This window comes from Acinonyx jubatus, chromosome A2, assembly GCF_027475565.1.
Source record: "Acinonyx jubatus isolate Ajub_Pintada_27869175 chromosome A2, VMU_Ajub_asm_v1.0, whole genome shotgun sequence".
Taxonomy (NCBI): Eukaryota; Metazoa; Chordata; class Mammalia; order Carnivora; family Felidae; genus Acinonyx; species Acinonyx jubatus.
This window is the reverse complement of record NC_069383.1, coordinates 12648441-12663970: the sequence shown is the minus strand read 5'-3', so window position 1 is coordinate 12663970 and position 15530 is coordinate 12648441. Positions and strand designations below refer to the sequence as shown.

The window sequence follows — 15530 nt, the reverse complement described above, 5'->3', positions numbered from 1 at the left end:
CAATGGTAGAATCCAGGTAATGGGTATACAGGTATACACTGTGAAATTCTTTCAGCTTTGTTGCATGTTTAACAATCTTCGTAATAACATGTAGGAGAGTTTTAAATTTTTACTTAAATTCCACTTAGTTAACATACAGTGTAATATTAGTTCCAGGTGTTCAATGTAGTGATCCAACACTTCCATACACCTGGCGCTCATCACAAGTGGCCTACTTAATCCCAATCATCTATTTCACCCATCCCCCTGCCCACCTCCCCTCTGGTAATCATCAGTTTGTTCTCTAGAGTTAAAGAGTCTGTTTCTTGGTTTCCCTTGCTCTCTTTCCTTTTTTTCCTATGCCCTTTTGTTTTATTTCTTAATGGAGGTTGAGGTATTGCCTTAGAACACAAGTTAGATACTTACTTCTTCAGCCTCCATTGTTATAAAGAAGGAGTATCCAAAAATTCACACTCTACCTGGGTCTTAGAGGAGGGAAGGAACTTGTCTCGCATAAAAAGAGAGAAAAAGTAGTTCAAAAAGAGGGAAAGCCTTCTGTTAAAGCGTGAATATATATAACAATGTGGTGTATTTGAGGAACAGCAGCTATGTATTACAGTGAAAGTGTTAAGAACTAGGTCGAGAGACAAGCAGGAATTCTATAACGGAAAGCCTTAGTGTATAAGCCCTGCATATATAAGACTTGTGTAAGTCTTGATTGTGTGGGAGATAAGGATCCAATAAATTTATTACTTGATGAAATTCTATTGAATATTTTGGACAGACTTTAAGCCCACTGTTCATGCCTTGCATAATCCCTAATATCCTCTTCTTAGATGTGGGATGTGTGAATTGCTTCCAACTAATAGAATATGGCAAAAATTCTGGGATGTCATTCTGATAATTATGTTAATACATAACACTAACATTGTATGTGTGTGTATGTGTATGTGTGTGTGTGTGTGTGTGTACACACACATCTACCTGACTAGCATGCACAAGAGAGATTTTTCCCACTGGCTTGGGGATGTAAGCAGCCACACTGAGGAGGATTAAGTATCAAAGAACTATGTACAGATGCCCTCTCTGAACAAAGGATTGCCTCAAGGACCTGAGGGCAGCTTTCAGCCGACAGCCCGCAAAAGGTGAGGATCCTGTGTCACACAACCAGAAGGAAATGAATTCTACCAACAACTTGAGAAAGCTTAGAAATCAAATTCTTACTTCAGAGCCTTACTAGACCCTGAGGAGAGGACCCAGCTAAGTCATACTTGGACTCTTGATTTGCAGAAACTGTGAGAAAATACATGTTGTCTTAAGCTGTTCAGTTTGTGGCAATGTTTTTATGCAGCAGTGGAAAACCAATACAAAGTATACAGTGTGCTGGCACTTTATTAGATATTATTGATTTAGTGGTAAGGGAAATGGGAATCTTGCCCTCACAGATGATGAAGACCCATAGGGGAGACGGATATAACAAGATTTGCCACCATGGATGTCCCAATGGGGGAAACAAAGGGATGTAGAAAAACACATAGCAGGGACCCTAATGTAAAGGTTAGAAGAAGACTTCCTTGAGGAAGAGATGTTTGGTGCTTAAAGGATGAGTAGAAGTTAAGCAAATGAAGAGATGGGGAAAAGTCTCTGGAGATATAGACAAGGACTCAAAAGAGAAGAGCATGTACAGAAGAGTGTGAAGAGAGACCCAGAAGAATCCCACAGAATGGGCCCTTCAAGAATTGTCAAGTAGGCACTGCCTGCAAAGAAGACCCAGGAGGCAACCAGAGAGCAGATCAAGGGAGCCCATCCTTAGCCTCCATATTTTGGATGGAATAGGCTTTATCTTGCTTCCATGGTGACAGAAAGAAGTCAATAGATAGGGGAAATGGAAAAATATAAAGAAGTAGAGATAATCAATACAGCACACCCATGAGGAAGTCAGGGGAGATGTGATCCATATCACAGGTGGACATAGAAGCTGTAGATAATAGGGTCTCACTTCCAGGAAGGATGGAAAAGAACGAGGAAGGAAAGCACTAAGTATGTTTGCAGGGTAGAAGGTGGGAGGTTGAGTGAAGTTATCGCTGATGGCTTCAACCTCCCTGTACTCCCATGCCAGAGGTCACCCAATGAAGATGAAGCACTGAAGACAGGAGCAGAGAGGCAAATGCTTGAGGTGGCCATTATGGAGAATTGTACAGACAGTGACATGGGAAATGCAGGATTGCCAGTATGTGTTGAAGACATAATTTAAGAGTTACTTAAATACTCAGATGAGCATTTTATTAAAAACTCTGGAACAGTATAAATGTGATTCAATAAAAGGGACAGGGGGTGTTGGGCAGTGGCTCAGAGATGGGAAGCAGTGAGAAACTAGGAATGAGGCTACTGGAGAAGACAGGCAAACAGAAGGGCTTGCAGTTTGAATGACCAAGGATTACAAGGAAAAGAAGCATCGTTTAATTAAATGGCCTCAGTATCCAAATTTGAGAATTTGATTTTTGTTTATGTGTCAGGATAATCTATGGTCTTACTTGTGACCCAGCTTTTATTGCCTTTTTTTTCACTTTTTTACCTTGGTGAGGGATGAAAAGCATAGAACCAACCTTCCTCTGCCATCTCTACAGATGTATGGATTTGCCACCTCTCTCGTGGGATGGAACACCGTACTCCTCCCTCTGCAGCCTTTTCCTTTGGTGGCATTATTCTCTCTCTCATCTCACCGACCCTCTCTGTTCCTCTTCCTATTACCTTTTTTAGCAGATGACCTCATATCGCACTGCCTCTCCCCTCTGTGTAACACCATGGCCTCTCACTCTAGACCCTACTTTTGGGTCACTTGGAATTCTCTATTTTTAAGTGTCTTGGTCAATAGGTCTAGGATGCTATACCTCTCCCCACTATATGCCAGGGTGAGAAGAGGGCTGAGCATCTGTCAGAGCTCTTCCCAGGGGCACAGAGCTCTGCTGAAGTCTGCGGCTACCACCCATAAACAGACAACTCCCTGTTGTTTTTGCTTAGACATCTGAGATCCAGATCTTTGTGTCCAGCTGTCTGCTAGAAATGACCATCTCCATGTCCTTCAAGGATCTCAAATATAACTTGGACCATCCCTCCTACTCATGACCATGCTCCTGATTCTTTACACATGAAAACATTGATTCTCTTCCTGTTATCTTTGTGAACCGCCACCTACCCAGTTGCCCAAGTCAGAAACCTGTAAATTATTCCAGACACTTCCCTTTCTCTTTCCACTCACAGTCAATACATGTAAACTGTAGAGACTCTGCTTTAGTCCAAATTCAGAAATTTGATGATGCTCTCTCTACCATGGAGGTTTTAGTGACACCCCCTCTGATTCCAACAAGATAAAAATCTAAATTCCTTCCCCAAAGAGGTCAAGCCTTTCACTATCTAACCCTTGCTCACCTCTACATAAGAATCTTTTTTCACACCTGGTCTCCTCCTCTACAATTTATTTTCTACCCTCCAGTATTACTTATATACCTATATTATCCAGAACATGCCACATTCTTGTGCTTTTCGGACTTCTACTTAACTATCCCCTCAGCTTTATAAAAGTCTTCCCTAAGTTGTCTATTTGGTGAAACCTTCCCTGGCTCTGACACCCAGAATGGCTTTCTCTGTGCTCTCATGAAACTTCTTATCTCCATTGTAACAATAGTCATCAGGTAGAATAATCGGCTGTTTGATGGAGATGAGAGTCACTCTTTTATCCCTTTCATATGTGGTGCCTACTAAATTGCTGATAACTCAATAATTTTTGATTGAATGAACAAATGGTGGGGGGGTTGTTACATTTCTCATCATGCTTACAGTTTATATATCAAGAGATCAGTGATCACAGCATGAGTTCTTAGTTCATTTTTTTTTTATTTACTGAATGTTTTCTGTTTGAACTCTGTTCAAGAACAAGAAAGATCAAGAGCTGTGAATTCAGTGTAGAAATTATGAAGATGTTGCACTGAAGATGGGGGAATGGAAGAGCCTCAGGAGTTATTTATGACTTTCAAGATCCATCTTGCATGGTGATAAACTTCTGTGAAGAACCCTTCACTTCCCAGGGTGATACTTCCTTTGGCCCAGGACAAGATTCCATGCAACCTGCCATCACAGATGGCCGGGGCAGCTGAAACTTCCTGCCAGAGAGAAGGAATAGGAGGTCAATGTTGCTTTGTCCTCATGGAACAAGAATAAATCCCAAGAGGTGGTATATTATAGTTGCAGAGGCATCTAAAGGACGGGACTCATTTGTTTTTGAAAGGTAACAACCCTCTCTTCACGTCCACCTAGATCTCACCTCTCTTGGTTCAAGCTCGAGCCCAAACTGAATGAAAGAAAGAGGAGAAGGGACAAATGATTCTACCCAGAGTCTTTCCCATTGTAAAATGAGGGAAGGGGAACTAATGACAAACCCAAAATCTCGGGGGAGAGAGGAGAGGGACTCCAGGCCTTTTGGATGAGTGCCATGTGATTTTCCTCAACTACCTTCAAAGTCCCCTTGCTATCTTTCTGTCTGAAGAAAGTTACCTTAGTTCTAGATAAGATGTTTAAAGGTTGTCCCACACACATGATGCGTGCTGCCATTATTTGTCCCACCATGTTCTGGCAGTCATTGAGGGGGAGAGAATATTGGTTTATCCAAGTCAGGATGTCAGGATCGCTGACTGTGGGGAAAAGGAAGACAAATAACATCTAGTCACTCTGCTTATCACACATACTCTTGTAATCGGCCCCTATTTTGAGAAATCCTTCTTAGGGTTTCTCATTCAATATCTGTGTCAAATCAGTAGATTCAGAACATGATGTCCCCCTCACATCAGAAATCAGATCTGTAGTTCCCTCTCTACTTGCCTAATTTAGAAACCTTTCAAAACCCATGAAAAGATTATAAATGACATAAAAGCAGTCAGACACAAAGCCATTGTCCCTAAGAAACCTTTATTTTTGGCATCGAATTTTTTACATTTAATCATAAAGGGAAAAACTATTTTGAATGTGTCTGAAGCTGTTTTTTAATGAAATAGATTGTTTAAAAGTGGATTATTTGTAAGTGTATGAAGTTATGGTGCTCATCTTCCTCATAGTGATTGTTACTCAGCTGTTAACCTTAGGATGCAAGAATTCTGACCACAGTATTAAAGAATTCTAATCTCTGGTGGAGGGTGACAAGGAGGAAGGAAACAACAAAACTGATTAGAGATTGCTCAAACTAAGCCTAGTGTCACTAATGGAGCAGAATTTTTCTCATAGTGTATCCAACCTAGTGTCCTAAAACACAAAGTGTCAGGTCAGACAAGAAAGAGGGGAGTTATGTTCAGTTTTAAGTTTTTATGGGAATTGAATTGAAATGCATAGAATAAGCTAGGTGAAAGTAACCAAGTACTTGAAATAATGAATTCCTAACAAATATTTGAAGCCTTGCACCAAAGAGCTTACAGAATTATTTTGTCACTGTGATTCTGACATGAAGAACCTATGTGATAAAACCTTCATATGATTTTATTTTGTTTTCAAATGATATGTAATAAATTATTTTTCGATTACTTTGAATAAGGCTTGTAAAGTCAAGGATAAAAATTGTAAACTTCAATTTGCTTAGAAAAAAATATTCATTTAGATTCTCAGGAATGTTGCTTCTGAATTAAAAATGAAATTGCCAAATACTGAGAATATCAAAGTTCTCACTTTTTATTTGTTTTTTTTTGTTTATTTGTTTTTGTTTTTGTTATGTTTTACAGGAAAGATAGGAGTGTTCTGTGGCTATCAGCCCAGGGTTTAAACTTGATTAATATCATGACATTTGCCTCAGTGAACACAGTTTCATCGAGCTGATCAATCAGTGTCACTTTTTAAACTCAGCCAATCAGACCGCCTGTAATAAACATGCCTCAAAGTGCCAAGCAGTGAACAACAATCTCACACAACAACCATGCCTCTATAGACATCAACCCCCTTAAGCTTCTTAAAGTCTTGTAATCCCTGTTCAAAAAACTTCTCCCAAACCACATATAGTCCCAGTACTCTGCTCTGCTCAGGGAGACTTTGTCTGCTCAGCATTGTTCTTCCTCACTGTGATCAGCAATAAATTTAGCTTTATCATTTCATTTCAGATATTGAGTGGAGCCCCCATCATCCTTTGACAATACAGAGAGCCCGATGGGTTACTAGCAGCCACATGAAGTAAAGGCCACCGACAGTCAACAGATGTGTAAGAAAGCAACTCTCTTCCTCAAGTGCCCGTGGTGAGACATGCTTCTGCAGAGACCAGGTCCCCTCTGCCCATGCCAGTGAGAGCTGAGAGGCTGGAGACATGTGTGCCTGAAGCAGAGGCTGTGGCAGTTTTTCCCACTGGTAGGTCGGGCCAGAGAGACACCAACAGTATGTCATAATCAAGTCCCCTGTGCATGCCCTGGTGTCCACTTCTAAGGGGGGACTGTTGGATGAAGCAGCAGGTATAAGAGTTGCCTTCTGTGTATAGGAGCAGCTCCCTCAGCCACCCCCACCTCTCCGGGTCCACCTGAGTGAATCGTATCGATATAGGTGTGGTTGTCTGCGGCGGGGGATGGGGAGTATCTTCTGCCAGCTCCCCACATGCTCTGTTTTTGTTTTCCCACTGCTGCTTGATGAATTGCTTGCTGGACTGTCAGCAGCCATCAAGAAGACAGTGAGCTACCCTCCCACAAGATGCCTTGATACTGTCTTTAGAGTGAGGACTCCTGGTTCCCCCAACTATTATTTGAATTCAGTTCCCCAGACTCTGGTCTTGAATGTTCTAGAGATACCACAGTTCCTGTGGCTCCACTCATTGGTATCAGATTGGCTGCCCTGTATCAGCCTCTTCAAATTTTATCTCTCGGCAGGATAAAGTCCTGGCAGTAATCACGAGGGTCAGAAACATTACCTCATAGCTGCCATTCCCTTCACGTAAATCCCTCCACATTTTCCCCCAGCTCCAAAACCTCCTCAGGATGAAGAACAGAGTCGAACACTTACGGTTTTTGTATTCATTCCAAGTCCAGGTTGGGATAAAGCAGGAATCGTTAAATGCTAAGGGTTCCATAGATATGGCTATGGTTCCCACGTGGGAGTTGAGCGCAGCAGCCTTGGACAATTTTATCAGCATCAGGTCATTCTCCAGAGATTGTGCTTTGAATTCAGGGGAGGGCACAGTCAGTGAGTAATTCCGTATCTGCTCTTTCTTATTTTTGACACTGGGTTGATAAACTCCCAGTCGGATTTTAACACTTTGGAAGAAAAAGGGCAAGGAGATAGAGAAGAGCAGGGTCAAAGAATGTCAGAACCACAAAAAAATGCCAGAACTGACCCCTCCCCCCCAATCATCTTAATTTTGTCTCTCACACTTGAAAAATGAAATGACCTGCTTTGGTTTGTGAAAGAGTACTAATTGTTTACGGGGTTGTAGAGTCTAGAGTCAGTGTGTATATAAAACCTGGGGTGTATCTGCCACCTCGAGTGCACTTGGTACAGTCTAGTATTGTTTATTATTATTATTATTATTATTATTATTATTATTAAGATTTGGAAAACATGCATAGGCAGGTGATAGAGATGTGCCCACACTCCATTGTCCCAAGCAGCTCTTGAGCAAGTGTATTGAACCCTTCACTTCTGGATATTCTTAGGTCTCTCCCAGCCCCTCTATAGCCCCCATGTCATTATATTTATGATGTGCTGCCTACTTTTATCACTGATTCCCAGGGCTCTTAATCTATCAGGATGCCCACTTATCATTTTCCATTATATTCCCTGGACACATTCCAACATACGTGCTTCTACACCAGGAGTCCAATCATGCTACGGATACAAGAGCCATTTCCTACAAAAACCATTCATGCATTAGATCTGGCTGAGAGAAGAACATCAAGTTTTCCAACTCCAGTTCTTGGGAGGGGATGAACTGTCTTTACTTCATATTTCTTATGATGTGCAGAGCAGAGATCCCATCTGTGTTTGGGGTTTTTGTTTGTTTTGTGTTTTGTGTTTTTTTCAATACTTTATCTTTTTATTTAAAGTCAAGGTAGTTAACATATACTATAGTATTTGGTTTCAGGAGTAGAATTCAGTGATTCATCGCTTACATACAACGCCCAGTGCTCATCCCAACATGTGCCCTCTATAATGCCCATCACCCATTTAGCCCATCCCCCCTCCAGCAACTCCATTTGTTCTCTATATTTAAGATACGGTTTGTCTTCCTGTTTTTATCTTATTTTATTTTTCCTTCCTTTCCCCTATGTTCATCTTTTGTTTCTTTAATTCCACATAGGAGTGAAATCACATATTTATCTTTCTCTGACTGACTTATTTCACTTAGCATAATACACTCTAGTTCCATCCATGTTGTTGCAAATGGAAAAATTTCATTCTTTTTGATCTCCAAGTAACATTCCATTATATATATATATATATATTCCATACATATATATATGTATTCCATTATATATATTCCATATATCTATATTCCATATATATTTCCATATATATCTATATTCCATATCTATATATATTCCATATCTATATATTCCATGTCTATATATATTCCATATCTATATATTCCATGTCTATATATATTCCATATCTATATATTCCATATATCTATATATTCCATATATCTATATATTCCATATATCTATATATATCACATCTTCTTTATCCGTTCATCAGTCGATGGACATTTGAGCTCTTTCCATAATTTGGTTATTGTTGATAATGCCATTATAAATATTGGGGTGCATTTGCCATTCAAATCAGCATTTTTGTATCCTTTGGATAAATACCTAGTAGTGCAATTGCTAGTTCATACGGTAGCTCTGTTTTTAATTTTTTGAGTAACCTCCATACTGTGTTTTCTGAGTGGCTGCACCAGTTTGCATTCCCACCAACAGTGGAAAAGAGTTCCCCTTTCCCTGCATCCTTGCCAACATCTGTTGTTTCCTGAGTTGTTAATTTTAGCTGTTCTGACAGGTGTGAGTTGGTACCTCACTGTGGTTTTGATTTGTATTTCTCTGATGATGAGTGATATTGAGCATCTTTTCATGTGTCTATTAGCCATCTGGATGTCTTCTTTGGAAAAGTGTCTGTTCATGTCTTTTGCCCATTTCATCACTGGATTATTTGTTTTTTAGGTGTTGAGTTTGATAAGTTCTTTATACATTTTGGATACTAATCCTTTATCTGATATGTCATTTGCAAATATCTTCTCCCATTCTGTCGGTTGCCTTTTCGTTCTGCTGATTGTTTCCTTTGCTGTGCGGAAGGTTTTATCTTGATGAGGTCCCAATAGTTCATTTTTGCTTTTGTTTTTCTTGCCTTTGGAGAGTGTTTAGTAAGAAGTTGCTGCGGCCAAGATCAAAGAGGTTGCTGCCTGTTTTCTCCTTTAGAATTTTGATGGTTTCCTGTCTCATATTTAGGTCTTTAATCCATTTTGAATTTATTTTTGTGTATAGTATAAGAAAGTGGTCCAGTTTTATTCTTCTGCATGTTGCTGTCCAGTTCTCCCAGCACCATTTGCTGAAGAGACTGTCTTTTTTCCTTCGACATTCTTTCCTGTTTTGTTGAAGATTAGTTGGCCATAGATTTGTGGGCTTTCTATTCTGTTCTATTGATCTGTGTGTCTGTTTTTGTGCCAGTACCACACTGTCTTCATGATTACAACTTTAATAATACAGCTTGAAGTCCAGAATTGTGGTGTCTCCAACTTTGGTTTCCTTTTTCAACATTACTTTGCTTATTTGGGATCTTTTCTACACAAATTTTAGAATTATTTGTTCTAGCTCTGCAAAGAATGCTGGTGTTACTTTGACAGGGATTGTATTGAATGTGTAGATTGCTTTGGGTAGTACAGACATTTTAATAATATTTGTTTTCCTATCTATGAGCATAGACTGTTTTTCCATTTCTTGGTATCTTCTTCAATTTCTTTCATAAGATTTCTATAGTTTTCAGTATACAGATCTCTTTCCTCTTTGTTTAGGTTTACTCCTGGGTATCTTATGGTTTTGGTGCGGTTGTAAATGGGATCAATTCCTTGATTTCCTCTCCTGCTACTGCATTATTGGTGTATGGAAATGCAGCTGATTTCTGTATATTGATTTGATTTTATTTTTTTTTAACATATTTATTTATTTTGAGAGAAAGAGGGAGACAGAGAATCCCAAGCAGGCTCCTCACTCAGCACAGAGCCCCAGATGGGGCTTGAACTTATGAACCATGAGATCATGACCTTCACCAAAATTGGGAATCAGATGCTTAATGAACTGAGCCACCCAAGCACCCCACTCTATGTTGATTATATATCCTGTGACTTTGCTGAATTCATGTATCAGTTCTAGCAATTATTTGGTGGAGTCCTTTGAGTTTTCCACACAGAGTATCATGTCATCTGCGAAGAGTAAAAGTTTGACTTCTTTCTTGCCAATTTGTATGCCTTTTATTGTCTGATTACGGAGGCTAGGACTTCCAGATGTTGAAGAACAGTGCTGGGAGTGGACATCTCTGTCGTGTTCTTGACCTTAGGGAAAAAGCTCTCAATTTTTCCGTATTGAGGATGATATTAGCTGTGGGTCTTTGTATATGCCCTTTATGATGTTGAGGTATGTTCCTTCTATCCCTACTTTCTTGAGGGTTTTTATCAAGAAAGCATGCTGTATTTTGTCAAATGCTTTTTCTGCATCTATTAAGAGGATCATATAGTTCTTATCCTTTCTTTTATTAAGGTGGTGAATCACATTGATTTGTGAATACTGAGCCAGCTCTGCTGTCCAGGAATAAATCCTACTTGATCATGGTGAATAATTCTTTTAACATACTGTTGAATTCAATTTGCTAGTATCTTGTTGAGAATTTTTTCATCCAGCTTCCTCAGGGATATTGACTGTAATTCTCCTTTTTAGTGGGGTCTTTGATTTTGGTATCAGTGTAATGTTGGCTTCATAGAATGAGTTTGGAAGCTTTTCTTCCATTTCTATTTTTTGGAACAATAAGAAGAATAGGTATTAACTCTTCTTTAAAGGTCTGGTAGAATTCCCCTGGGAAGCCATCTGGCCCAGGACTCTTGTTTGTTGGGAGATTTTTGATTACTGATTCAATTTCTTTGCTCATTATGGGTCTGTTTAAATTTTATATTTCTGGGGCACCTGGGAAGCGTCCATCTTCAGCTCAGGTCATGATCTCACGGTCTGTGAGTTCAAAGCCCACATCGGGCTCTGTGCTGACAGCTCAGAGCCTAGAGCCTGCTTCAGATTCTGTCTCCCTCTCTCTCTGCCCCTCCCCCTCTCACACTCTGTCTCTCTCTCACTCTCAAAAATAAATAAACATTAAAAAATTTTTTTAAGTTTTATATTTCTTCCTGTTTCAGTTTTGGTTGCGCATGAGTTTCCAGGAATTTGTCCATTTCTTCCAGACTGTCCAGTTTGTTGGCATATAATTTTTCAGAGTATTCTCTTATAATTGTTTGTATTTGATGTGTTGGTTGTGATCTCTCCTCTTTCATTCATGATTTTATCATGATTTATTTTATTTGGGTCCTCTCTCTTTTCTTTGTGATACATCTGGCTAGGGGTTTATCAATTTTATTCTTTCAAAGAACCAGCATTTAGTTTCATTGATCTGTTCTACTGGGGTTTTTTGTTTGTTTGTTTGTTTCTGTATCATTTATTTCTTTTCTAATCTTTATTTTTTTCCTTCTTCTTCTGGCTTTAGGTTTTATTTGCTGCTCCTTTTCTAGCACCTTTTAGATGTAAGGTTAGGTTGTGTATTTGGGACCTTTCTTGCTTCTTGAGATAGGCCTGAATTGCAATGTACTGAATGCAATTGTAATCCTCTTAGGGCTGCCTTTGTGGCATCCCAAAGGCTTTGGGCTGTCATGTTTTCATTTTCTTTTGCTCCCATGTACTTTTTAATTCTCTCATTGATTTCCTGATTAACCCATTCATTCTTTAGTAGGATGTTCTTTAGCCTCCATGTATTTGGGGGCTTTCCAAATTTTTTCTGTGGTTGATTTTAAGTGTTACAGCATTGTTATCTGAAAATACGCATGGTATGATCTCAGTCTTTTTGTACCTGTTGAAGGTTGATTTGTGACCCAGTATGTGTTCTATTCTGGAGAAAGTTCCATTTGTACTTGAGAAGAATCTGTATTCTTCTGCTTTAGGATGAAATGTTTTGAATATATCTGTTAAGTACATCTAGCCCAGTGTGTCATTCAAAGCCATTGTTTCCTTGGTGATTTTCTGCTTCAGTCCATTGCTGTAAGTGAGGTGTTAAAGACCCCTACTATTAGGGTATTTTTATCAATGGGTTTCTTTATGTTTGTTATTAATTGACTTATATATTTGGGGGCGCATATATATATATATATATATATATATATATATATATATTGAATATTAGTTATTCTCCATGAGAGAGTTTCCTGACACCTTCCTATTGATCTCCTCTTAAGCCACCCAAATGGATGTTACTTTTCCCATTGGGAAGGATATCCTCTCTCTTTCTGGGTCTTCTGGTTCCTTTAGAATGTCATTAAGACTTGCCAGGATATCCTATAAGACTTGCTTTTCTTTAAATAGATCCCTCCCAGTCCCAAGAACAAAGGGATACTTACGGTAAGGGGCAGTGGGCAGCTGTCAGTACCCACTCAGGGTGAATGAGAGTCCCCACACAGGGTTCTGGGCTGGACTGCAAGTAGACCATGTAAGGAATAGTAAAATCTTCTGGTAAGTTCAGCTTATCAGCTTCAGATTCTCTGGCCAAAATGACTCCTAAAGAATTGACAGAATCACAGGTAGAGAGAGAGTCAAACAGGTTGTGGGGCAACACTTAGGGTAGTTTCTTTCAGCCTAAGGTTTTCAGAGATAATACCAAGGACTTCAAATTATTTTAAACATCTTTTTAAAAATCAGAGAGAATCACGCATGCCACCCAAGCTATATGCTTCAGGGACATTGTCTTTGGTTGAGAAGGAAGCATATTAACATTAACTCATGGGCTGATCAGGAACTCTTGACTGGTAGTGTGGTGTATTATAAAAATGGGGGAAAATGAATTATTCCTTTCAAAACATTATTTTTAATTAACATGCCAACCAAGCATGGAAGTAATGATTGCATACCACCTGCCTTTGGTAGTGAGGGGATGGAAAGGCTTTGGGCAGGGCCCCGGGGCCTCCAGTGCACTGCCCCCGGCCTGCCTGCCTTCCCTGCCCACACTTCTGAGTCCATCTGCCAGGCAGAGGGAAACATGGCTGTCCAGGGAAAGTGGCAGTCTAAGGTATCACACATTCGATCCTCAGGAGAGAGTGGGACACTATAGTGACATATTCCAACTTGCTCACAGGTCTCAGAGGGGATGGGAGAGCCCGCTGATGGGATAAGTCACATGGCTAGAGATTCCTTTTGTTTTTTTCAACAGTTAATTGAAGGAAATGCCTGCCTCTTCCTGTCTCTTCAGCTGTGGCTGACTGCTTCCCCTTCTGACCCTCCCAACCCTCCTGACCACTGTCCCATCCCTCGCCAGGAGGCCCAGGCCAGCCACTCACCAGCTGCACTCAGGAGAGTGAAGACGAGACAGGGCTTCATGGCGGGCAGTGATCTTGCACTGGATCAAGCTGTAAATGTCCCAATCCTTAGTCCAAGTGCCCTTGGCAAAGACAGCTGGGGAGAAACATTAACTGGGGGTTAGGAGGAGAAGCAAAAATCTTATAGCAGTCTTGAAACTAGGGCTCAAACCCCAATTGTATAAGGCCTGGTTGGGCGCTGTCTCTGATCTGGGTGCAAGAGAGGAAGTAGCAGACCAAGTCAAACCCCTGGTGCTTCTTCTCTGATCCCAAATATCTCAGGAGTTATGATGTATCTGCTGACATTTTTCCTCCCTCTCTGTGACATAGCCTTTCTTTGTTGTCCCCTCCTCCCTTTGTGACTGGGTCCCCTCTCTCTCTGCCCTCACTTGCTGTCTCCCTTCTTCTAAAGAGTCCCTCTGCCATTCGTAGAGACTCATCAAACACTGGGATGTGAAATAAATGTAACAAGTCTTTCCCCACCCCCATTTTCATAATGAGGCAGCTGTGGTCCTCATGGAAGTTATTGGCAAAGTCAGGACTCAGCCCTGAGTCTCTAGATTTTCTCTGCCATATCGAACTTTATCTGAGCCCTGTGCTCCCAGAAGAGAGTGGCTGTCAAAAATCCTCTGGCACTTTTGTGCTCAGGGAAATGGCTTACCACAAAGAATTACCCTTCCACACGCGAGTTACTAGAGACTCCATCCACTCTTTCTCATGGCTCCTGTAGAGCTTGGGATGACTCCCCTGTTTACCTGTGACAAAGCCAAACACCTTTCCCAGTTTGCTTGTAACTGCTGAGGTGGCCAGACAGACCCTCCAACTTCCCCGTTCTCCATCTCACGAATGATTAGCTAGGCTTAGAACTCTTTATTACCTTGCAACTGGCTACACATAGAGAAAACGCTTTCTGTTCAGCTGAGAAGTCCCGACTGGAAAATAATTGTTTTTTTGTTTTGTTTTGTTTTGTTTTGTTTTGTTTTGTTTTACTGCAAATCTCCACACCTGTAACTTGTTTCTTACTCCCTCTAAGGTGTCTTCAGGTAAAACCATCTTGCTGAGACTCTCTGATCTTTGGATCTGGGGTGCTCTTACTGAATAGTCTGAATACAGCCAATCCCTTTCCATGTACACTTTTTGTCTTTCACATGTATTACTCTTTTCAATATTCCTCTTTATAAGTTAGCCTTACATGATAACTTCCTGACTGTACCCCCCAGATATATGAAATAAATGTGGGTTAAATCAGGGATATTGGTTTACAATTTTCTTTTTTTGTGATGTCCTTCTCTGGCTTTGGGATCAGGCTCATGTTGGCCTCATAGAATGAGTTCAGAAGTGTTCCCTCCTCTTCAACTTTTTGGAAGAGTCTGAGAAGGATCGGTGTTAATTTCCTCTTCAAGTGTTCGGTAGAATTTGCCAGTGAGGTCTGGCCATGGATTTCCTGTGCTGGGAGGTTTTTGATTACTGATTCAATCTCTACTCCTCACTGATCTGTTCAGATGATCTATTTATAAAGTGCTCAGAACAGTGAGTTCTAATGGCAAATAGTAAATGCTATATAAATCCTTGTTTTGTGAAATAACTGGAACCTTAGTATCTCCAGATTTTCCAGGCTTCTGGGGATGCCTTCTTTTTCTTAATGTCTAAATATTGTTGTGAAGTCCTACAGAGCGATGAAAAGCATGAGCTCTGGAGTCCAGCTTCTAGGATTTCATTCCTGGCTGCAGGACTTCCTAGCCGCCTTATCCTGAGAAAAACATTTGACCTCTTTAAGCCTCAGGGAGGAAAGAGATTTGTACCTATCTCATAGGATACTTGTGAGGATTGAATACTACTGAAAAGCATGTAAGAATGGTGCAACACATTGAGAAACAAAAACAATAAATACTAGTTGTTATAATGATGATGATTACATTTTCCACCCCTGCAACAATGAGAAATGGCTCCT

The 15530-nt window shown here is 40.3% G+C and overlaps 1 protein-coding gene and 1 pseudogene across 1 annotated transcript; one reads left to right on the top strand and one right to left on the bottom strand.

Moving 5' to 3' along the window:
* Positions 1 to 15530, top strand: part of LOC106970404 (T cell receptor beta variable 9-like) — a 54808-nt pseudogene that overhangs the window by 16993 nt on the left and 22285 nt on the right.
* On the bottom strand, positions 3862 to 13878 carry LOC106970421 (probable inactive serine protease 58). Its single transcript, XM_015067037.3, has 5 exons — positions 13562 to 13878; positions 12629 to 12785; positions 6997 to 7247; positions 4531 to 4667; positions 3862 to 4139 (listed from the first exon to the last, which is right to left on the bottom strand). Exons 1-5 carry the CDS (start codon positions 13599 to 13601, stop codon positions 3990 to 3992), a joined length of 735 nt encoding a protein of 244 aa, XP_014922523.1. The 5' UTR covers positions 13602 to 13878; the 3' UTR covers positions 3862 to 3989.

Excerpts from the sequence above, each read along its gene's own strand:
- LOC106970421 (XM_015067037.3), bottom strand. The coding sequence starts at position 13,601 with ATGAAGCCCTGTCTCGTCTTCACTCTCCTGAGTGCAGCTG. Across the intron at positions 7,248-12,628 it reads GCTGCCCACTGCCCCTTACC|TGTTAAAATCCGACTGGGAG; the intron begins GTAAGTATCCCT and ends TTTCTTCCAAAG. Across the intron at positions 4,668-6,996 it reads TTGGAATGAATACAAAAACC|TCAGCGATCCTGACATCCTG; the intron begins GTAAGTGTTCGA and ends TTTTCCCCACAG.